Genomic DNA, 18,088 nt, shown 5'->3' with positions numbered 1-18,088 from the left:
TTCTTGGCCAGAATTAATCAAACAAAAAAAAAAAAAAAAAAAAAAAAATGGAACTATGGTGATGCTACTTGGAAACTATAGTTTCCTACACTGTACAATGCACATCTCTTTTACTAGGTAAACTCATAACAAAATTATGCTACATATCATTCTACATTAAATCAAATTATATATAATTTAAAATTTAGTAACTTTTTAAAGCTAATGAATAATATATAATATATATATTCATTATATATATATATATATAGATATATATAATATATATATATATATTATATATATATTTTAATTTTAATCTTCATAAGAGATTGATGAGACTGATGTTTACTGTGGACATTTTGCTTTAGCTGACTGGTTTTTGTTTGTTATTCTTTAATCAGGTTGTGAGACATGTGAATTAGAGGTGAGTAAAGGGAGTCTGCTTCATTAAACCAGTCACAATTCCTGTCTATTGCCACTCTGTGTATGTGTTTAGCTGGTTGTCTTCATTAGTGGTATTATGTCTTATAGATACATTTAGTTTCACCCTCCTTGCTAAACATTGCTTAATATTAGTCGTTGAAGAGATCAAAGGATTCTTGAAGAATCAGAATATATATATATATATATATATATATATATATATATATATATATAATATATATATATATATATATATATATATACTGTATAGATTTAAGTGACTTTGAACATGGGAATGGTTGTTGGTGCCAGAAGGGCTGGTCTGAGTATTTCAAAAAATTTAAAAAAAAAAAAAAAAAATCTTTAAACTCAATCTTAATAGAGTTTATTTTTGCCACTATCAGGATGATTCTGAATGGGAGGTTAAAAGACCTTCAGAGGTCAAAACTGAGGCAAATATCAAGTACAGGTACAGAGATAAATCTTTATGAAATATTACATGCTTGTAACATTACAGTACATCTTCTGAGAGCATCTTTGTCAGTGTTATATTTGTGTTTTTCAGTGTCAGCTCCTCTGCAGGGCAGTATGAATGTTCAGAGACTGGCCTCCGCTGGCAGTGTGACAGTGATGTCAGTTTGGAGTATCAGTTTGTTGACTGGGAATCATTACATGAAGATATCATGAAGAACTACAAACCATGTGGAACTTTGATGGACATCACTGTAACTTCTGGCACTCTGAAGGAAATTCATCTACCTCACTTCATCTGTGTAGGTATGTGTGTGGTAAGGCATATCTCACTCCAGATCAAATCATTTCACATTCGTGTAAACCTTTCAAGCCAGAACTTTGAGCTCTCATTCTTGAAGACTTAAACCAGCATTACTGTCCACAGATTCTGTATCTTCATCAGATGATGCAGTGAAAGCTCTTAATGTAAACGGCAGTGAAGCTTCATTGGAGAGATGTGACTAACCCAGATTTCACACCAAGCTTCTCAGTCCCACCTTCTCACTCTTGGGAGTTATTGCACATTTGCATCAGTACTTCACCATGAAATTTCACTGTGAAACTTTGATTTATCACAACAAAATTGCTGCCCTTAACCTTCATGTGTACCTGATTTTACAGGATGAAAAACTTAAGAAGGTAAAATCTAATGATAAAACTTTATGAGAGGCTATGTAACTGACATTTATTTACTTACAACTGTAGAAAATAATCATCCATTTAATTGGATGATTTTATCTGAAGTAACAATAGATTCCAATAACCAAACTGTTCTGAAAGGATAATGACAATTTTGCCATTATAATTTCCCTCAGGCCACTCTTTTTATTCAATAAAACAATTATTCCAATTATTACATTATATTCCAAAGTCTTTTGAAACCATAGAATAACTTTGACTAAAAAAAAAAAAAGTTTTTATGAAATGTGTATAATCCTCTTTGATTATAAGTTATATACACCACTCAAAAGGTTTTAGTATTTGAGATTTGAAAGATGGCTTTAGAGGACTTGAAATATAACTTTTTATATGGACAGTATGAGTAGATTTATTTTTTTGCACTTGCAGAAAGTAAGAATAACACTACCTCTGTAAGAACATGTTTGACAAATAATTCTGTCATCACTGTTAGGATGTGAAGGAGAAGGAGAAACATAATATGGAGATTGTAAAACCATCACCAGATGAAGACCTGAAATCGACAACTTTACACACCCTGAAGACATCTTGTGACTCCGAAATCAAACCACAGGTACTTGTAAAAGTTTGCCTTTGCATGTGTATACACACACACACACACACACACACATATATATATATATATATTATATATATATATACTATATATATATATATTATATATATATATATGTATATATATATATGTATATGTGTGTGTGTGTGTGTGTGTGTGTGTGTTTAGTTATTTAAAATAATCCAGACTTACATGCTGCTGTCTTTCTAAATATTTCAATTCACTTTTTGTCAGAATTTACAGCTGACACCCTGCAAGGCCAACTTCTTTGATTTATACATTCAAGATGCAAAGAAACAACAACTGAACTCTATATATAAGACAAAAGAAGACAAAACAATATGGGATGTTAATATAGAATCAGTAAACAACCCACAAAAACATACAAAACTGTCCGCAGATCAGTTATTTTATATTTTATCTTTATTTTATTTTTTATTTTTTTTAATTTTCCTGTGTTCTTTCAGATGAATTAAACATTCCAGTCTGTAAGTGGCAGTACAATTTCATTATTCATACAGATCTTCACATGCTATAAATATAAATACACATATACATGCTATAAATAAATAAATAAAAATACTTTTGTTTTGCAGTTAGTGCAGTTAGAATAATTTTTAATATAGTTTAAATAGTTTAAAGTAAAATATTTTTGGCCTCATTTCAGCTGACTGCAGTCAGACGACCTCCTCAACGAGTGTGTGACAATGAACATTTAATTCAGTGGCCAGTAAAGTGTTCTGTCATATTCTGTAAAGTTAAATGTATTACTATTATTGTGCATTTAGCCACTGATGCGTATATGTCATTTAAGTTTTACTATACTATTGTAAAAAATATAGCATAACCCTGAGAGGGAACGAGATGCTGCATCAGAATCACTTCTGATTGATTGCGTCTTGCTACATGTATGAAATCAGTCCAATGGCATGGTGTGATGTCACTGTGTAGCATGTGACATTGTGAACAGGAAGCTATAGCATAACTGAACCAAATAATGTCAGCTTCTGATTGGCTGAAGCAAGCTGATCACAAGCTTGCAGGAAGTATGGGAGGGTGAGTTTCTGAATGTGCAGTTCTCAGGGAACCATGGTTGGAGTCAAACCTGAGACGTTCCCCCCTCAAGGGAACTCGCACTGCAGTGGAAGTTACAATGCTATGTGAGCTGCAAGCACAGTCTAAGACGCAAAGTTTGGACTTGCGTATGTGGTGTTTCAGGGCAATATGTAAATATATATTTATTGTTTTTGTTCACTTTAAAGTTGTTTTGATTGGAATGAAGACTTTTACATGTTTTTTTTCTGCTTATATTTTTGTCAAGATTTCAAAAACTTTAAAAAATTGGAGCAACTTTTGAATGAATATGCAGAACAAATACAGGAGCTGTGTCGTCTTAACGACATATGCCCAAAAGGGTAAGAGTCAATGTTTTTTTTAATATCTGAATTTCACTGTTATTTGCCAACCCTGCGTCTCTGTGAAGGTGTTGATCTTTATTTTGCTTAAATCAAGAAACAAAGGCCAGAAAAAGAGAATAAAGGATGCAGCAAAGAACTCAGAGAGCTTATGGAAACTGAAGATCAGTCATTTGATGTCTCATCTATACTCAGTAATATAGAATCAGCAACAGAAATGATAAAGAAAACAATCGAAGAACTAGAAAGCGATTCTGATCCTGTCCAGCCATGCAGTGTCAGAAGTAAGTTATTACTAATCTAAATTAATCCAGAAAATGGCACACAAGCATCATGTTTAATGAACAATGGCTTAAATGGCAGCAACTGTGAAACTGTGAATGTGACCATATATATATATATATATTATAAATATATATATAATATATCACACAGATTAACATCTTGGTGTTTCAGGTATGCCCCGAGTTCTATGTGACACTAAAAAGAAAATGATTGCATCTGGTAAGTTAAGCAGCTTTGATGTTTGGTAAAAATATCAACCCTAAAAATTTCCGTTTTTTTCCAAAAACATTACATAAATGATCTAGTTCAGGACTGTCAAACATACGGGTTGTGTGGCCAAATGCGGCCCACAAGGTGATTTGAACTATAATATAAAATATTAAATAAACCATAATTTTGAAAATTAAATAAAGTGTATTTGCTATTTTTAATTTAAAGTGAACAAATTGCTCATTTACTTGAGTTGCTGGTTACGCCTCTGGATATATACATGAGCATTATAAGATGTGCAAAAAATTTGGCATGCAAGTGATGATAGATGCATTGTAACTCTGATATCGCCTAGGGCTGAGTTTGAGAGGGTTTCGACACATGCTTGCATCCACATTCAAGTTGTGTTGCATTCCTAGTTTCTGCTATTTTAAACTAAGAATTTACTATTGCTGTAGCTTTTGAAGCAGACTAGGTGAAGGCGTAAGACTGGTGTCCTCCTCCAGATACTGGGGTCTATTCTAAGCAGAAACTCTTGTGTTTTGCAATTAAGAGTGTGGCATGGATGGAATTTTCACCCGAGTCTCACGAACGTGTTGTGACATGGACGTCATTATCTTTATCTTGAGCTCTTTGGCTGCTGCTTGGAAGGATCTCTGCTTGATTTCTAGATTACAGAAGTGTACCTTTTGAAAAGGTACTGCCCCAGTGACAGCTTTTCTACCTTCTTTTCTGAGAGTGTGGCAAAAAAGAGCAGGCTGGTTTCCCAGCTCACTCTCTGTCATCCTCTGTCTCTCTAAACTCCTTTTGAACGTAATGTTAATATTTTCTTATTACTCGCGGCCAACAGTATAATTACGCTACATTATTTTTTAGTTTACTTACTTTTCATAACACCCCAAATGGGACACTGCATCATTTTTTGCAGCCTGTGAAATCCATTAAAGTTACAGATACATGATGAGGTACGAAATGGGCTCAAACTCATTACAGCCACAGTTTTTAAACAACTTCTGATATTTAATGCTCAGCACCATAGTAAAAACTGCAGCAGGCTCAAGCATAAGAAACGTGCGTCCGCCCTCCCGCGCTATATGTAATGGGATTGTAACGATATTATTCTTAATTATATTAGTACTTAGTCACAGTACTAGTTCCAGAGAAAGTTGCTTGATAGTTCTGATACATATAATAAGTAGTTAAGTATTGATAACGTAGGATCTTATAAAACTGTTAAACAACAAGATGTTTTTGACTATGGTATTAGGTTTCATTTAACACAATGTGGTCTGTTGTTGCTGTTTCACCACCAGACATTTTTTAAAGGGGTCAGTGGACAGGTTGCTAAAAGAACCCTTATTTTGTGGATATTATATTAATATTACTGTATTGTGAACCATATTAAATGTTTAACACAAGGTACATTCAGGTGCCACTCAAGGGGACCATTTTCGGTCTGGCCCTCAACCTAAAATGAAGTTGACACCCCTGATCTAGATGTATTTGATTTTTGAACTGATCGTTTTTTTTCTTCTTCCAGGTGCAGGTAAAGCATTGTCCCTAAAATTATGAGATTTTTGAAGATCTCAAAAAAAAACCAAAAAACCATTTCCCGCAATCCGAAACCTGGTTCCAGGAGGGACGTCTTATAATTAAAGAACTGTTACACAACAAAATGGGATTGATACAAAAGGTAGGTTCGTGGCCAGAATAATCAAAAAAAAAAAAAAAAAAAAAAAAAATGAACTATGGTGATGCTACTTGGAACTAAAGTTTCCCTACACTTACAATGCACATCTCTTTTACTAGTAACCCATAACAAATTTATTCACATATCGTTCTACATTAAATCAAATTAGATAATTTAAATTTAGTAACTTTTTAAAGCTAATAGTATATCATTATATATATAATATCTAATATATATATATATATATATATATAATATATATATATATATATATATATATATCGATCTATAAATTTCTTTTTTAATCTTCAGAGGATTGCTGAGACTGAGGTTTACTGTGGACATTTGCTTTAAGCTGACTGGTTTTGTTATTGTTCATTCTTTAATCGTTGTGAGCCTGGTGAATTAGAGGTGGTAAAAGGGAGTCGCTTCATTAAACCAGATCACATATCCTTCTATTATTGCCACTCTGTGTGATGTGTTTAGCTGGTTGTCTTCATTAGTGGTATTAGGTCTTCTGATCATTTATTTCATCACCCTCCTTGCTACTTTCTTATATTAGTCGTTGAGAGATCAAGATTCTTGAAGAATCAGAATATATAGCTATAATATAATAATATATAATAGATATATCTATCTATATATATATATATATAAATGTATATATTTAGGTGACTTTGAACTGGAATGGTTGTTGGTGCCTAGAAGGGCTGGTTCTGAGTATTGCAAATTTAAACAAAATAAATAAATCTTTAACTCAATCTTAATAGAGTTTATTTTTTGCTATCAGGATGATTCTGATGGAGTTAAAAGACCTTCAGAGGTCAAAACTGAGGCAATATCAGTAACTCGGTAACAGAGGATAATCTTTATAATATTACATGCTTGTAACAGTACAGTACCGCTTCTTAGAGCAGCTTATGTCAGTGTTTTATATTTGTGTTTTTTCAGTGTCAGCTCCTCTCAGGGCAGTATGAATGTTCAGAGACTGGCCTCCAGCTGGCAGTGTGACAGTGATGTCAGTTTGGCAGTATCATTTTGTTGACTGGTAATCATTACCTGAGATCATGAATACTACAAACCATTGGACCTTTGATGTACATCACTGTAACCTCTGGCACTCTGAAGGAAATTCATCTACTCACTTCATCTGTGTAGGTAGGGTGTTTAAGGCAGCTCTCACTCCAGATCAATCAGTTCACATTCGTGTAACCTTTCAAGCCAGAACTTGTGAGCTCTCATTCTTGAAGACTTAACCGCCAGCAAAATTTTAACTGGAGGGGGGGGGGGGGATCCACAGATTCTGTAGCTTCATCATATATGCAGGTGAGATCTCTTTATGTAAATCGGCATAAGCTTCATTGGAGAGATGTGAACTAGACACAGATTTCACACCAAGCATCTCAGGTCCCACCGTTCTCACTCTTGGGAGTTATTGCACATTTGCTCCGTCTTCACCATAAATTTCACTGTGAACTTTGATTTTCACACAAAATTGCATTGCTGCCCTTAACCTTCATGTGACCTGATTTTTAAAGGAGGAAAAACTTAAGAAGGTTAAATCTAATGGAACCTTTAGGAAGGTCTATGTAAGCTGACATTTATTTACTTACAACTGTAGAAAATAATCATCCATGTATTGGATGATTTTTAGATCTGACAGTACAATGATTTCCCAATAACCAAACTGATCTGATGGAATAATGAAAATTTTGCATTATAATTGTCCCTCATGCCACTCCTTTTTATTCAAAAACAATTAGTCCATTATTCATTATAGTCCAACGTCTTTTGAACAGAATAACTTTGACTAAAAACAAAAAAAAGGTTTATTACTGTGTATAATCCTCTTTGATTATAAGTTATATACAACCCCGCAAAGGTTTTTAGTATTTTAGATTTGAAAGATGGCTTTAGAGGACTTGAATATAACTGTTATATGGACAGTATGACCGTGGTGATTTATTTTTTTGCACTTGCATGAAGTAAGAGATAACACTACCCTCGTAGAACACATGTTTACAAATAATTCTGTCAATCAATGTTAGGATGTGGAAGGAGAAGGAGAAACATAATATGAGATTGTAAATGTGTGCATCACCAGATGAGCCCTGAAAAATCAAACTGTTAACACCTGAAGACTCTTGGTGACCTCCGAATCAAACCACATGTACTTGTAAAAGTTGCCTTTGGCATGTGTATACAACACACATCACAAACACACCTATATCAGATAGATATATATATATATATAGATATAATATATATATAAATTATATTATATATACTATATATATATATATATATAGTATATATATCTATACGCATATATATAATATATATGGATCTATATCTAGGTGTTGTCGTGTGGGTGTTTTTGGTATAGTTATTTAAAGTAATCCATGACTTACATGCTGCTTCTTTCTAAATATTTCAATTCCTTTTTGTTCGTAATTTACAGCTGACATAACCCTGCATGGCAACTTCCTTTGATTTATTACATTCAAGATGCAAAGAACCACTGAACTCTAATATAAGACAAAAAGACAAAAACATATGGGATGTTAATAATAGAAAAAATCGGTAACAACCCTACAAAACATACAAACTGTCCGCAGATCAGTTATTTATATTTTAATCTTTATTTATTTTTTTTTATTTTTTTTTGTTCCTGTGTTTCTTGTCCGTGACTTAACATTCCAGTCTGTAAGTGGCAGTACAATTTCATTATCATACAGTCTTCACATGCTGAAGATACATAACATAGACATTCTATAATAATAAACAATACATAAACTTTATCGGCAGTTACGAATAATATTTATTAGTTTAATATTTCAATATTTTTGGCCTCCTTTGCTGCCTGCAGTCCGATGACCTCACCAACTGAGTATGTGACAATGAACATTTATTCAGTGCCAGTACATGTTCTTCATATCTGTAAAGTTAAATGTATTACTCTTATTGTGCATTAGCACTTATGCTATATGTCATTTGTAGTTTTCCTATACTATTGGAAACAAAAAAAACAAATCCTGAGAGGGAACGAGATGCGCAATCAGAAGTCACTACTGAGTGATTGCGTCTTGCTACATGTATGAAATCATTCCATTGGGCGTGTGTGATGTCCCTGTGTAGAATGTGACATTGTGACCAGGAAGCGATAGCATAACTGCACCAAATAATGTCACTTCTGAATTGGCTGAGCCGTTGACACAAGCTTTCAGGAAGTATGGCAGGGTGTCGTAGCATCTCGTTCCTTCGCATGGAACCATGGTTGGAGTCAACTGAGACTTCCCCCCTCAAGGGACTCGCACTGCAGTGGGAAGTTACAATGCTATGTGAGGCTGCAAAGTCACAGTCTAAGACGAAAGTTGGGACTTGCGGATGTGGTGTTCAGTCAATATGTATAATATATATAATTTATTGTTTTTTGTTCACTTTAAAGTTTGTTTAAATGAAGATTGAATGAAGACTTTTTACATGTTTTTTTCGGCTTATATTTTTTGTAAGATGTCAAAACTTTAAAAAATTGGAGCAACTTTTGAATTGAATATGCAGAACAAATACAGGAGCTGTGTCGTCTTAACGACATATGGCCAAAAGGGTAAAAGTCAATGGGATTTTTTTAATATCTGAATTTTCACTGTTATTTGCCAACCCTGTGTCTCTGTGAAGGTTTTGATCTTTATTTTTTTGCTTAAATCAAGAAACAAAAGGCCAGAAAAAGAGAATAAAGGATGCAGCAAAAGAACTCAGAGAGCTTATGGAAACTGAAGATCAGTCATTTGATGTCTCATCTATACTCAGTAATATAGAATCAGCAACAGAAATGATAAAGAAAACAATCGAAGAACTAGAAAGCGATTCTGATCCTGTCCAGCCGTGCAATGTCAGAAGTACGTTATTACTAATATAAATGAATCCAGAAAATGGCACACAAGCACCATGTTTAATGAACGATGGCTTAAATGGCAGCAACTGTGAAACTGTGAATGTGACTATATATATATATATCACACAGATTAACATCTTGGTGTTTCAGGTATGCCCCACGTTCTATGTGACACTAAAAAAAAATGATTGCATCTGGTAAGTTAAGCAGCTTTGATGTTTGGTGAAAATAATCAACCCTAAAAATTCATAACATAAATGATCTAGTTCAGGAGTGTCAAACATACGGGTCGTGGCCAAATACGGCCCACAAAGGTGATTTGAACTATAATATAAAATATTAAAATAAAACCATAATTTTTGAAATTAAATAAAGTATATTTTCTATTTTTAATTTAAAGTGAACAAATTGCTCATTTACTTGAGTTACTGGGTTACGCCTCTGGATATACATGAGCGTTATAAAGCTGTGAGATTTTGAGTGGCATGTAAGTGATGATAGATGCATTGTAACCTCTGATATCGTCTAGGGCTGAGTTTGAGAGGGTTTCACACATGCTTTGCATCCACATTCAAGTTGTGTTGCATTCCTAGTTCTGCTATTTTAAACTAAAGAATTTACTATTGCTGTAGCTTTGAAGCAGACTAGGTGAAGGCGTAAGACTGGTGTCCTCCTCCAGATACTGGGCTATTCTAAGCAGAAAGCTCTTGTGTTTTGCCATTAAGAGTGTGGCATGGATGGAATTTTCGCCCGAGTCTCACGAACGTGTTGTTATATGACTTCATTATCTTTATCTTGAGCTCTTTGGCTGCTGCTTGAGAAGGATCTCTGCTTGATTCTAGATTACAGAAGTGTACCTTTTGAAAAGGTACTGCCCCAGTGACAGCTTTTGTACCTTCTTTTCTGAGAGTGTGGCAAAAAGAGCATGCTGGTTCCCAGCTCACTCTCTGTCATCCTCTGTCTCTCTAAGCCACGTTACTAGTCCCCAAAAACATTGTGATATTTGGTACATCGCTACGTTTAATGTTTTGGATTTCTCATTTTCTTTTTATGACATTGGAGGGTGTTGTGTATACAAAAAGTGCAGTGTTTGGCTCGTTACTCAAAAAATGAGTACAACTGTCTCAAACTCACGACAAGCCACAGTTTTTTTTTTAAACAACTTCTGATATTTACTGAAACAGCACCATAGTAAAATCTGCAGCAGGGCTCAAGCATGAAAAAAACATGTGCTTACCATGAGGCTCGTAAACAGCTCGTAAACCAGTGGTTTCTCCCTCGCTGTCCTCTAGCTCAGGGGGCTGCTGGGCGGGAGCCCTGGCCGTGTACCAGCTTCTCATACAGGGAGGTGCAAAAAATGAGCATCGTCTCTCGTGCTCCCACCGCAACGGGACTGAGGTCGGTGGCGCTCTAAAGCCGGGGACTTTCAAGACGAGGCCCGATCTGAGGGTTTGTGCTTCAGTCCAGGAAGCCCTCCACAAGCGGTCTGACAGACGAACATCCAGGACTGCTGAGGGTGACCCCTACTGGGGAAGAGCGCGGGGTGCACCGCATTACACAGTGTCCGTTTCTCCTCAGAGCCCTCAACAGCAGTTAGTTCAGTTGTTTCCTGCCGGTTTTCCCGCTTCAGGGCACCGAGCTAGCAGCTCCAAGTACATCAGAGACCAGTCTCGAGAGACTGGTTTCCTTAGTAGACTATTTAGCAGCGTGGAAACTACTGCCAAATGTGTCTTGTTTGGTCCTGCAGAATGTAGAAAAAGGCTATCGCATTCAGTTCGGCGCTCCACTGCTGCCTTTCAAAGGGGTCTTTCCCACACTAGTGGGCCCCGAGCAGGCTCTGATATTGGAACAAGATGTAAACACCCTCTAGAGGAAGGAGGCCATCGAAGTGGTCCCTCCTCACAACAAAGAGTTCCGGGTTCTACAGCTGATACTTTATAGTTCCAAAGAAGGATAGGGGGTTGCGTCTGATTTTAGATCTGCATCAGTTAAACTGCTCAGTCATGCGACTGAAAAGTTCAAGATGCTCACTATCATGTAGGTCGTGTCTCAGATCAGGTCCGAGGACTGGTTTGTCACGATAGATCTAAAAGATGCTTACTTTCATATCTCCATCCTTCCCAATCACAGGAAGTTCCTAAGGTTTGCTTTCAGGGGCGAAGCTTACCAGTATCGAGTTCTTCCTTTTGGCCTAGCACTCTCACCCCGAACTATCACGAAGTGTGTGGATGCTGTGCTGGCTCCACTGCGACTCCAGGGCATCCACATACTATATTATATCGACGATTGGTTGATTCCGGCTCAATCAGAGCAGATGGTGATTCGACATCGAGATGTCGTTCTCGCCCATATGAGAAAGTCGGGGTTAAGATTAAACGCCAAGAAAAGTGTGCTTTCTCCATTACAGAGGACCACTTATCTGGGCGTGGTGTGGGATTAGACCACGATGCAGGCACATCTGTCCCCTGCTCGTATCGAGTCGATCCTCACGTCAGTAAAAAGTCAGAGAAGGGGATCTCCTCTCACAGGCGGAGGGCACAATATTCCACCCCCGCCCGGAGCTATGGAAGTTAAGTAGCTTCTGGTCTCTCAACTGCGGTTGTTGAGACCATCCTCCAATCCAGAGCTCCCTCACGAGGAAACTGTATGCCTTGAAGTGGAAACTTTTCTCTTCTTGGTGCAGAGATCGTCAATTTGACCAAGTCAACTGCCCAGTTGGTACAATGCTGAATTCCTGCAGTCCCGTTTCTCCACAGGGTTGACTCACTCCACCCTGAAGGTATATGTGGCGGCCATTGCGGCCTACCAGGGCCCTCTCGGTGACCAATCAGTGGGCAGACACCCCCAGTAGTTTCTCGTTTCCTCCGTGGTACGCTGAGGCTGAGGCCTCCGGTACATTCTCGTGTTCCCACGTGAGACCTGGCTGTGGTGCTAGAAGCTCTTTGTAAAACCTCCTTTCGAGCCTATTGAAGAAATCGCTGATCGCTATCTCACGATTAAGACTGCCTTTCTTCTAGCTATTACTTCTCTAAAGAGAGTTGGGGATCTTCCTATTTAGACTTTGCGCCCGGCATGGCCAAAGTGTTTCTCTACTCTCAAGCACTGTCCCGAAGGTTCCCTCAGTTATCCCACAGCCTATCGTACTGCAGGCCTTCAGTCCTTCAGTCCTCCTCCCTTCAGGGAGCCAGACTAGCAGAAGCTAAACTGTATGTGTCCAGTGCGATCAACAGAGCTGCCATGTGGAGAAAGGTGGACCAACCTGTTTGTATACTATTGTCCCCCTAAGGGAGGTCTTCCAGCCACAAAACTGACCCTCAGTCGGTGGATAGTAGATGTAATTACTACTGCCTGTGAGTGCTCTGATCTCCCCTCACCATTGGGAGTCAAGGCTCACTCTACCCACAGTATGGCGGCCTCCAAGGCCTTCTTGTCAGGTGTGTCCATGCAGGACATCTGCAATGCAGCTGGATGGTCCACCCCCCCTCACATTCGTCAGATTTTATGGTTTAGTTCTGCAAGCCACTCCAGGCTCTTCTGTTCTCTTGCCTTAGCTGTGCTCCTTGTATACACACTAGGCAGGGATTGCAAGTCTGGCGGCGTGGGCATTCTCGTTCCCATAACGTTTTCGGACGCAGCTCGAGTTCCTGAAGGGGAACGTCCCAGGTTACGTATGTAAGCATGGTTCCCCGAAGGGAACGAGACGCTGCATCTCTAGGCCATACTTCCGGCATCCCTGCCAGAGTTCGCTTCATTCCTAGAAGCTGACGCTCATTCCACCTCACGTGCTTTTATAGCTTCCAGGTCATTACGTCACCCGCCTATGACGTCACACCCATTCATTGGACTAATTACACATGTTATTCAGAGCTGGTCACGCTGAAGGGCATTTTCCAAAGCGTTTTCGGACGCAGCGTCTCGTTCCCTTCCGGGAACCATGGTTACATACGTAACCTGGGACGTTATTTGTGGATTAGTGCGTACTGGAGACACGAACCGTTTCAAACGATTCAGATAGATTTTGGTGAACTGGTTTTGACCGGTACAAGATCCGTTAAAATGATAAAGATTTGTTCACGATCCGGACAACACTAGACGAGACAAAACAAATAAAACCCATTATGACATAATGACTGATTATAATGACTTATACTGTCTTTTTACGCGTTGCATATTGCGCTGCGTAAACATAAAACCATGTCTGCATTTGTGATTGGAGAAACAACAACAAGCACTACTCTACAGCTCAAACTCGCGTTTGAATCATCATTAGCAAATTATTTAATATAAAAAAAAAAACGTGTTTGAACTGCCCAACTTTATAGAAACAGCCGTTGTGCCACAGACGCATTGCAGGCTACTGGTTCAGGAAACAGTCCTCATCATCCATAAAATGCATAGCCACACATCTGAATATTTTTGGTTAAACTGTTCTGGAACAGTGTTGACATACAACTTCACCACTGATTTCTAGTCATGTCCTCTTTTGGAAGATTGTCCGAATGCCTCAAGCGTGTGACGGAAATGTTACGCCTCTTAACCTATTGTGATGCCTTGTCCGGCTGGAGCAACGAGACATAAACACAAAACCCATTATAAACATGATGTAAACATAATTTCTAGTCGTGTCTTCTTTTGGAAGGCCAAACAAAGTAGTTTCGTTTCACAGTGAAACACACAGCATGGCGGCGACGGCAACAACAATACTACAATGAGAATAAAAGATGCGCCTTCTTTCTTTGCATGAACATCTGGGTGGCGTTATGTAAATCTTCCCACATACTGATGTAGAGTTAGAACGAGTCGTTTCAGGGGGGCATGGACGAGTCTCAACTTTTATAAAGAATATCTCTTTGGATTTGAGACTTTAGTCTTTGCAACTTCACAGATCTCCTTTATTCACCAAAAGCTTTTAACACTCCAAAGAGAAAGAAAAATTGAAATCGCATCATATGACCCGTTTAACAAAGCCTGAGTACAACATTTGTGCGTCTCAGAGCAACCCGTGTTTTGTTATCGAATAAATCTGTGTTTTTCAACAAATCATTTGAGTAAATGTATGGTTAATATTAATATTAATGTAATTGTGAACAAATTAATGTTTAACAAAAGGTAATTCAAGGGCCACTCAAGGGGACATTTTCCGGTCTGGCCCTCAAGCTAAAATGAGTTGACACCCCGATCTAGATGTATTTGATTTTGATTTTGATCTTGTTTTCCTCTTCCAGGTGCAGTAAAGCATGATCATAAAATTATGAAGATTTATGAAAGATCTCAAAAAAGCCCAAAAACCATTTCCCGCAATCCAGAAACTATTCCAGGTGGAGATGTCTTATAAATTAAGAACTGCTTACAACAAAATGGGAATTGATACAAAAGGTAGGTTTTTGGCCAGAGTTTATCAAAAAAAAAAAAAAAAAAAAAAGTGGAAATATGGCGATGCTACTTAGAATATATATATATATATATATATATATATATATATATATATATATATATATATATATATATATATATATATATATAGATATATAATATATAATCTTCATAAGAGATTGATGAGACTGATGTTTTTACTGTGGACATTTTTGCTTATTTGCTGACTGGTTTTGTTTTGTTAATCTTTAATCAGGTTGTGAGACCTGTGAATTAGAGGTGAGTAAAGGGAGGCTGCTTCATTAAACCAGTCATAATTCCTGTCTATTGCCACTCTGTGTATGTGTTTAGCTGGTTGTCTTCATTAGTGGTATTATGTTTCATAGATACATTTAATTTCTCCCTCATTGCTAAACGTTGCTTAATATAAATGTTAAAAAGATCAGAATTCTTGAAAAATCTGAATATTTGTAGATTTTGACTGAATATTTTTTTATTTGTTTTTGACATGAAACAGTTTCAAATTCTATTGAAATTAAGTATTTTCTGTACTTCTGAGACTTTTAATTTCTTAATTAAATTTTATTTATTATTTATTTATTTATATTTTTCTTAATTCAGTTTTATTGTCTCCCTCTCAGGATGATTCTGAATGGGAAGTTCAAAAACCTTCAGAGGTCACAGCTGATGCAAATATCAAGTACAGGTACAGAGATAAATCTTTTTGAAATATTACATACTGTAACATTACATATGTACTATTACATCTTCTGAGAGCATCTTTGTCAGTGTTATATTTGTGTTTTTCAGTGTCAGCTCCTCTGCAGGGCAGTATGAATGTTCAGAGACTGGCCTCCGCTGGCGGTGGGACAGTGATGTCAGTTTGGAGTATCAGTTTGTTGACTGGGAATCATTACATGAAGATATCATGAAGAACTATAAACCATGTGGACCTTTGATGGACATCACTGTAACCTCTGGCACTCTGGAGGAAATTCATCTACCTCACTTCATCTGTGTAGGTATGTGTGTGTAAGGCATATCTCACTCCAGATCCAATCATTTCAACATTCGTGTAAACCTTTCAAGCCAGAACTTTGAGCTCTCGTTCTTGAAGACTTAAACCAGCATTACTGTCCACAGATTCTGTATCTTCATCAGATGATGCAGTGAAAGCTCTTCATGTAAACGGCAGTGAAGCTTCCATTGGAGAGATGTGAACTAACCCCGATTCCACGCCAAGCTTCTCAATCCCACCTTCTCACTCTTGGGAGTTATTGCACATTTGCATCAGTACTTCACCATGAAATTTCACTGTGAAAATACTTTGATTTATCGCAACAAAATTGCTGCCCCTTAACCTTCAAGTGTACCTGATTTTAAAGGATGAAAAAAACTTAAGAAGGTAAAATCTAATGATAAACTTTATGAGAGGCTATATAATCTGAGATTTATTAACTTACAACTGTAGAAAATAATCATCCCTTTATTGCACAATAGATTCCAATAACCAAACTGTTCTGAAAGGATAATGACAATTTTGCCATTATAATTCCCTCAGGCCACTCTTGTATTCAATAAAACAATTATTCCAATTATTCATTATATCCCAAGTCTTTTGAAACCATACAATAACTTTGACTTAAAAAAAAAAAGTTTATGAAAAGTGTATAAACCCTCTTTGATTATAAGTTATATACACCACTCAAAAGGTTTTAGTATTTGAGATTTGAAAGATGGCTTCAGAGGACTTGAAATATAATGATTTATATGGACAGTATGAGTAGATTTATCTTTTTGCACTTGCAGAAAGTAAGAATAAACACTACCTCTGTAAGTGTAACATGTTTGACAAATAATTCTGTCTATCACTGTTAGGATGTGAAGAAGAAGGAGAAAAGTAATATGGAGATTTGTAAAACCAACACCAGATGAAGCCCTTAAAATCGACAACTGTTACACCCTGAAGAACATCTTGTGACTCCAAAATCAAACCTCCGGTACTGTGGTAAAAAGTGTGCCTTTGCACACACAACACACCACACACACACACACACACACACCCACACACACATATATATATATATATATATATATATATATATATATATATATATATATATATATATATATATTATTTTTAAATAACCAAACAAACACACACACACACACCACACAACACACACACACCAATTTACAGCTGACACCCGTGTGTGTGTGTGTGTGTGTGTGTTTGTTTAGTTATTTAAAATAATCCAGACATGCTGCCTCTTTCTAAAATATTTCTATTCGCTTTTTGTCAGAATTTACAGCTGACACCCTGCAAGGCCAACTTCTTTGATTTATACATTCAAGCTGCAAAGAACCCAATTGAACTCTATATAAAGACAAAAGAAGACAAAACAATATGGGATGTTAATATAGAATCAGGTAAACAACCCACAATAACATACAAAACTCTCTGCAGATTAGATATATATCTTTTATATTTATTTATTTTTATTCTGTGTTCTTTCAGATGAATTCAACATAAACAGTCCAGTCTGTAAGTGGCAGTACAATTTCATTATTCATACAGATCTTCACATGCTATAAATATAAATACACATATACATGCTATAAATAAATACATACAAATACTTTTGTTTTGCAGTTAGAATAATTTTTAATATAGTTTAAATAGTTTAAAGTAAAATATTTTTGGCCTCATTTCAGCTGACTGCAGTCAGACGACCTCCTCAACGAGTGTGTGACAATGAACATTTAATTCAGTGGCCAGTAAATGTTCTGTAATATTCTGTAAAATTAAATGTATTACTGTTATTGTGCATTTAGCCACTAATGTGAATATGTAATTTAAGTTTTACTATACTAATGTAAAAAAAAAAAAAAAAAATAAAAAAAAATTCTGAGAGGGAACGAGATGCTGCATCAGAATACTTCTGATGATTGTGTGTCTTGCTACATGTATGAAATCAGTCCAATGGCATGGTGTGATGTCACTGTGTGGAATGTGACATTGTGACCAGGAAGCTATAGCATAACTG

At 36.6% G+C, this 18,088-nt stretch overlaps 1 protein-coding gene and 2 long non-coding RNA genes across 3 annotated transcripts; all 3 read left to right on the top strand.

Moving 5' to 3' along the window:
- Positions 1–381: 381 nt before the first annotated feature.
- Positions 382–2,108, top strand: LOC122145743. The gene is made up of 5 exons (XR_006160547.1): positions 382–406; positions 810–874; positions 971–1,182; positions 1,304–1,557; positions 2,051–2,108. It is a non-coding gene; the product is annotated as an uncharacterized LOC122145743 (long non-coding RNA).
- A 1,386-nt stretch (positions 2,109–3,494) lies between these two features.
- LOC122145745 lies at positions 3,495–4,117 on the top strand. The gene is made up of 3 exons (XR_006160550.1): positions 3,495–3,588; positions 3,686–3,872; positions 4,045–4,117. It is a non-coding gene; the product is annotated as an uncharacterized LOC122145745 (long non-coding RNA).
- Positions 4,118–14,654: 10,537 nt separating this feature from the next.
- LOC122145822 (NACHT, LRR and PYD domains-containing protein 1 homolog) lies at positions 14,655–16,261 on the top strand. The gene is made up of 5 exons (XM_042761424.1): positions 14,655–15,044; positions 15,298–15,320; positions 15,683–15,747; positions 15,852–16,063; positions 16,185–16,261. Exons 1-5 carry the CDS (start codon positions 14,930–14,932, stop codon positions 16,259–16,261), a joined length of 492 nt encoding a protein of 163 aa, XP_042617358.1. The 5' UTR covers positions 14,655–14,929.
- The last annotated feature ends 1,827 nt before the right edge of the window (positions 16,262–18,088 follow it).

This window comes from Cyprinus carpio, chromosome A7, assembly GCF_018340385.1.
Source record: "Cyprinus carpio isolate SPL01 chromosome A7, ASM1834038v1, whole genome shotgun sequence".
NCBI classification, from domain to species: domain Eukaryota; kingdom Metazoa; phylum Chordata; class Actinopteri; order Cypriniformes; family Cyprinidae; genus Cyprinus; species Cyprinus carpio.
The sequence above is the reverse complement of the archived record's forward strand: the minus strand, read 5'-3'. Positions and strand labels throughout refer to the sequence as shown.

What these genes read in the sequence shown, in the direction of transcription:
- LOC122145822 (XM_042761424.1), top strand. Translation starts at nt 14,930, where the DNA reads ATGAAAGATCTCAAAAAAGCCCAAAAACCATTTCCCGCAATCCAGAAA. An exon ending in AATGGGAATTGATACAAAAG is followed by an intron (nt 15,045 to 15,297) that starts GTAGGTTTTTGG and finishes ATCTTTAATCAG; the next exon opens with GTTGTGAGACCTGTGAATTA. An exon ending in GTGAGACCTGTGAATTAGAG is followed by an intron (nt 15,321 to 15,682) that starts GTGAGTAAAGGG and finishes TCTCCCTCTCAG; the next exon opens with GATGATTCTGAATGGGAAGT.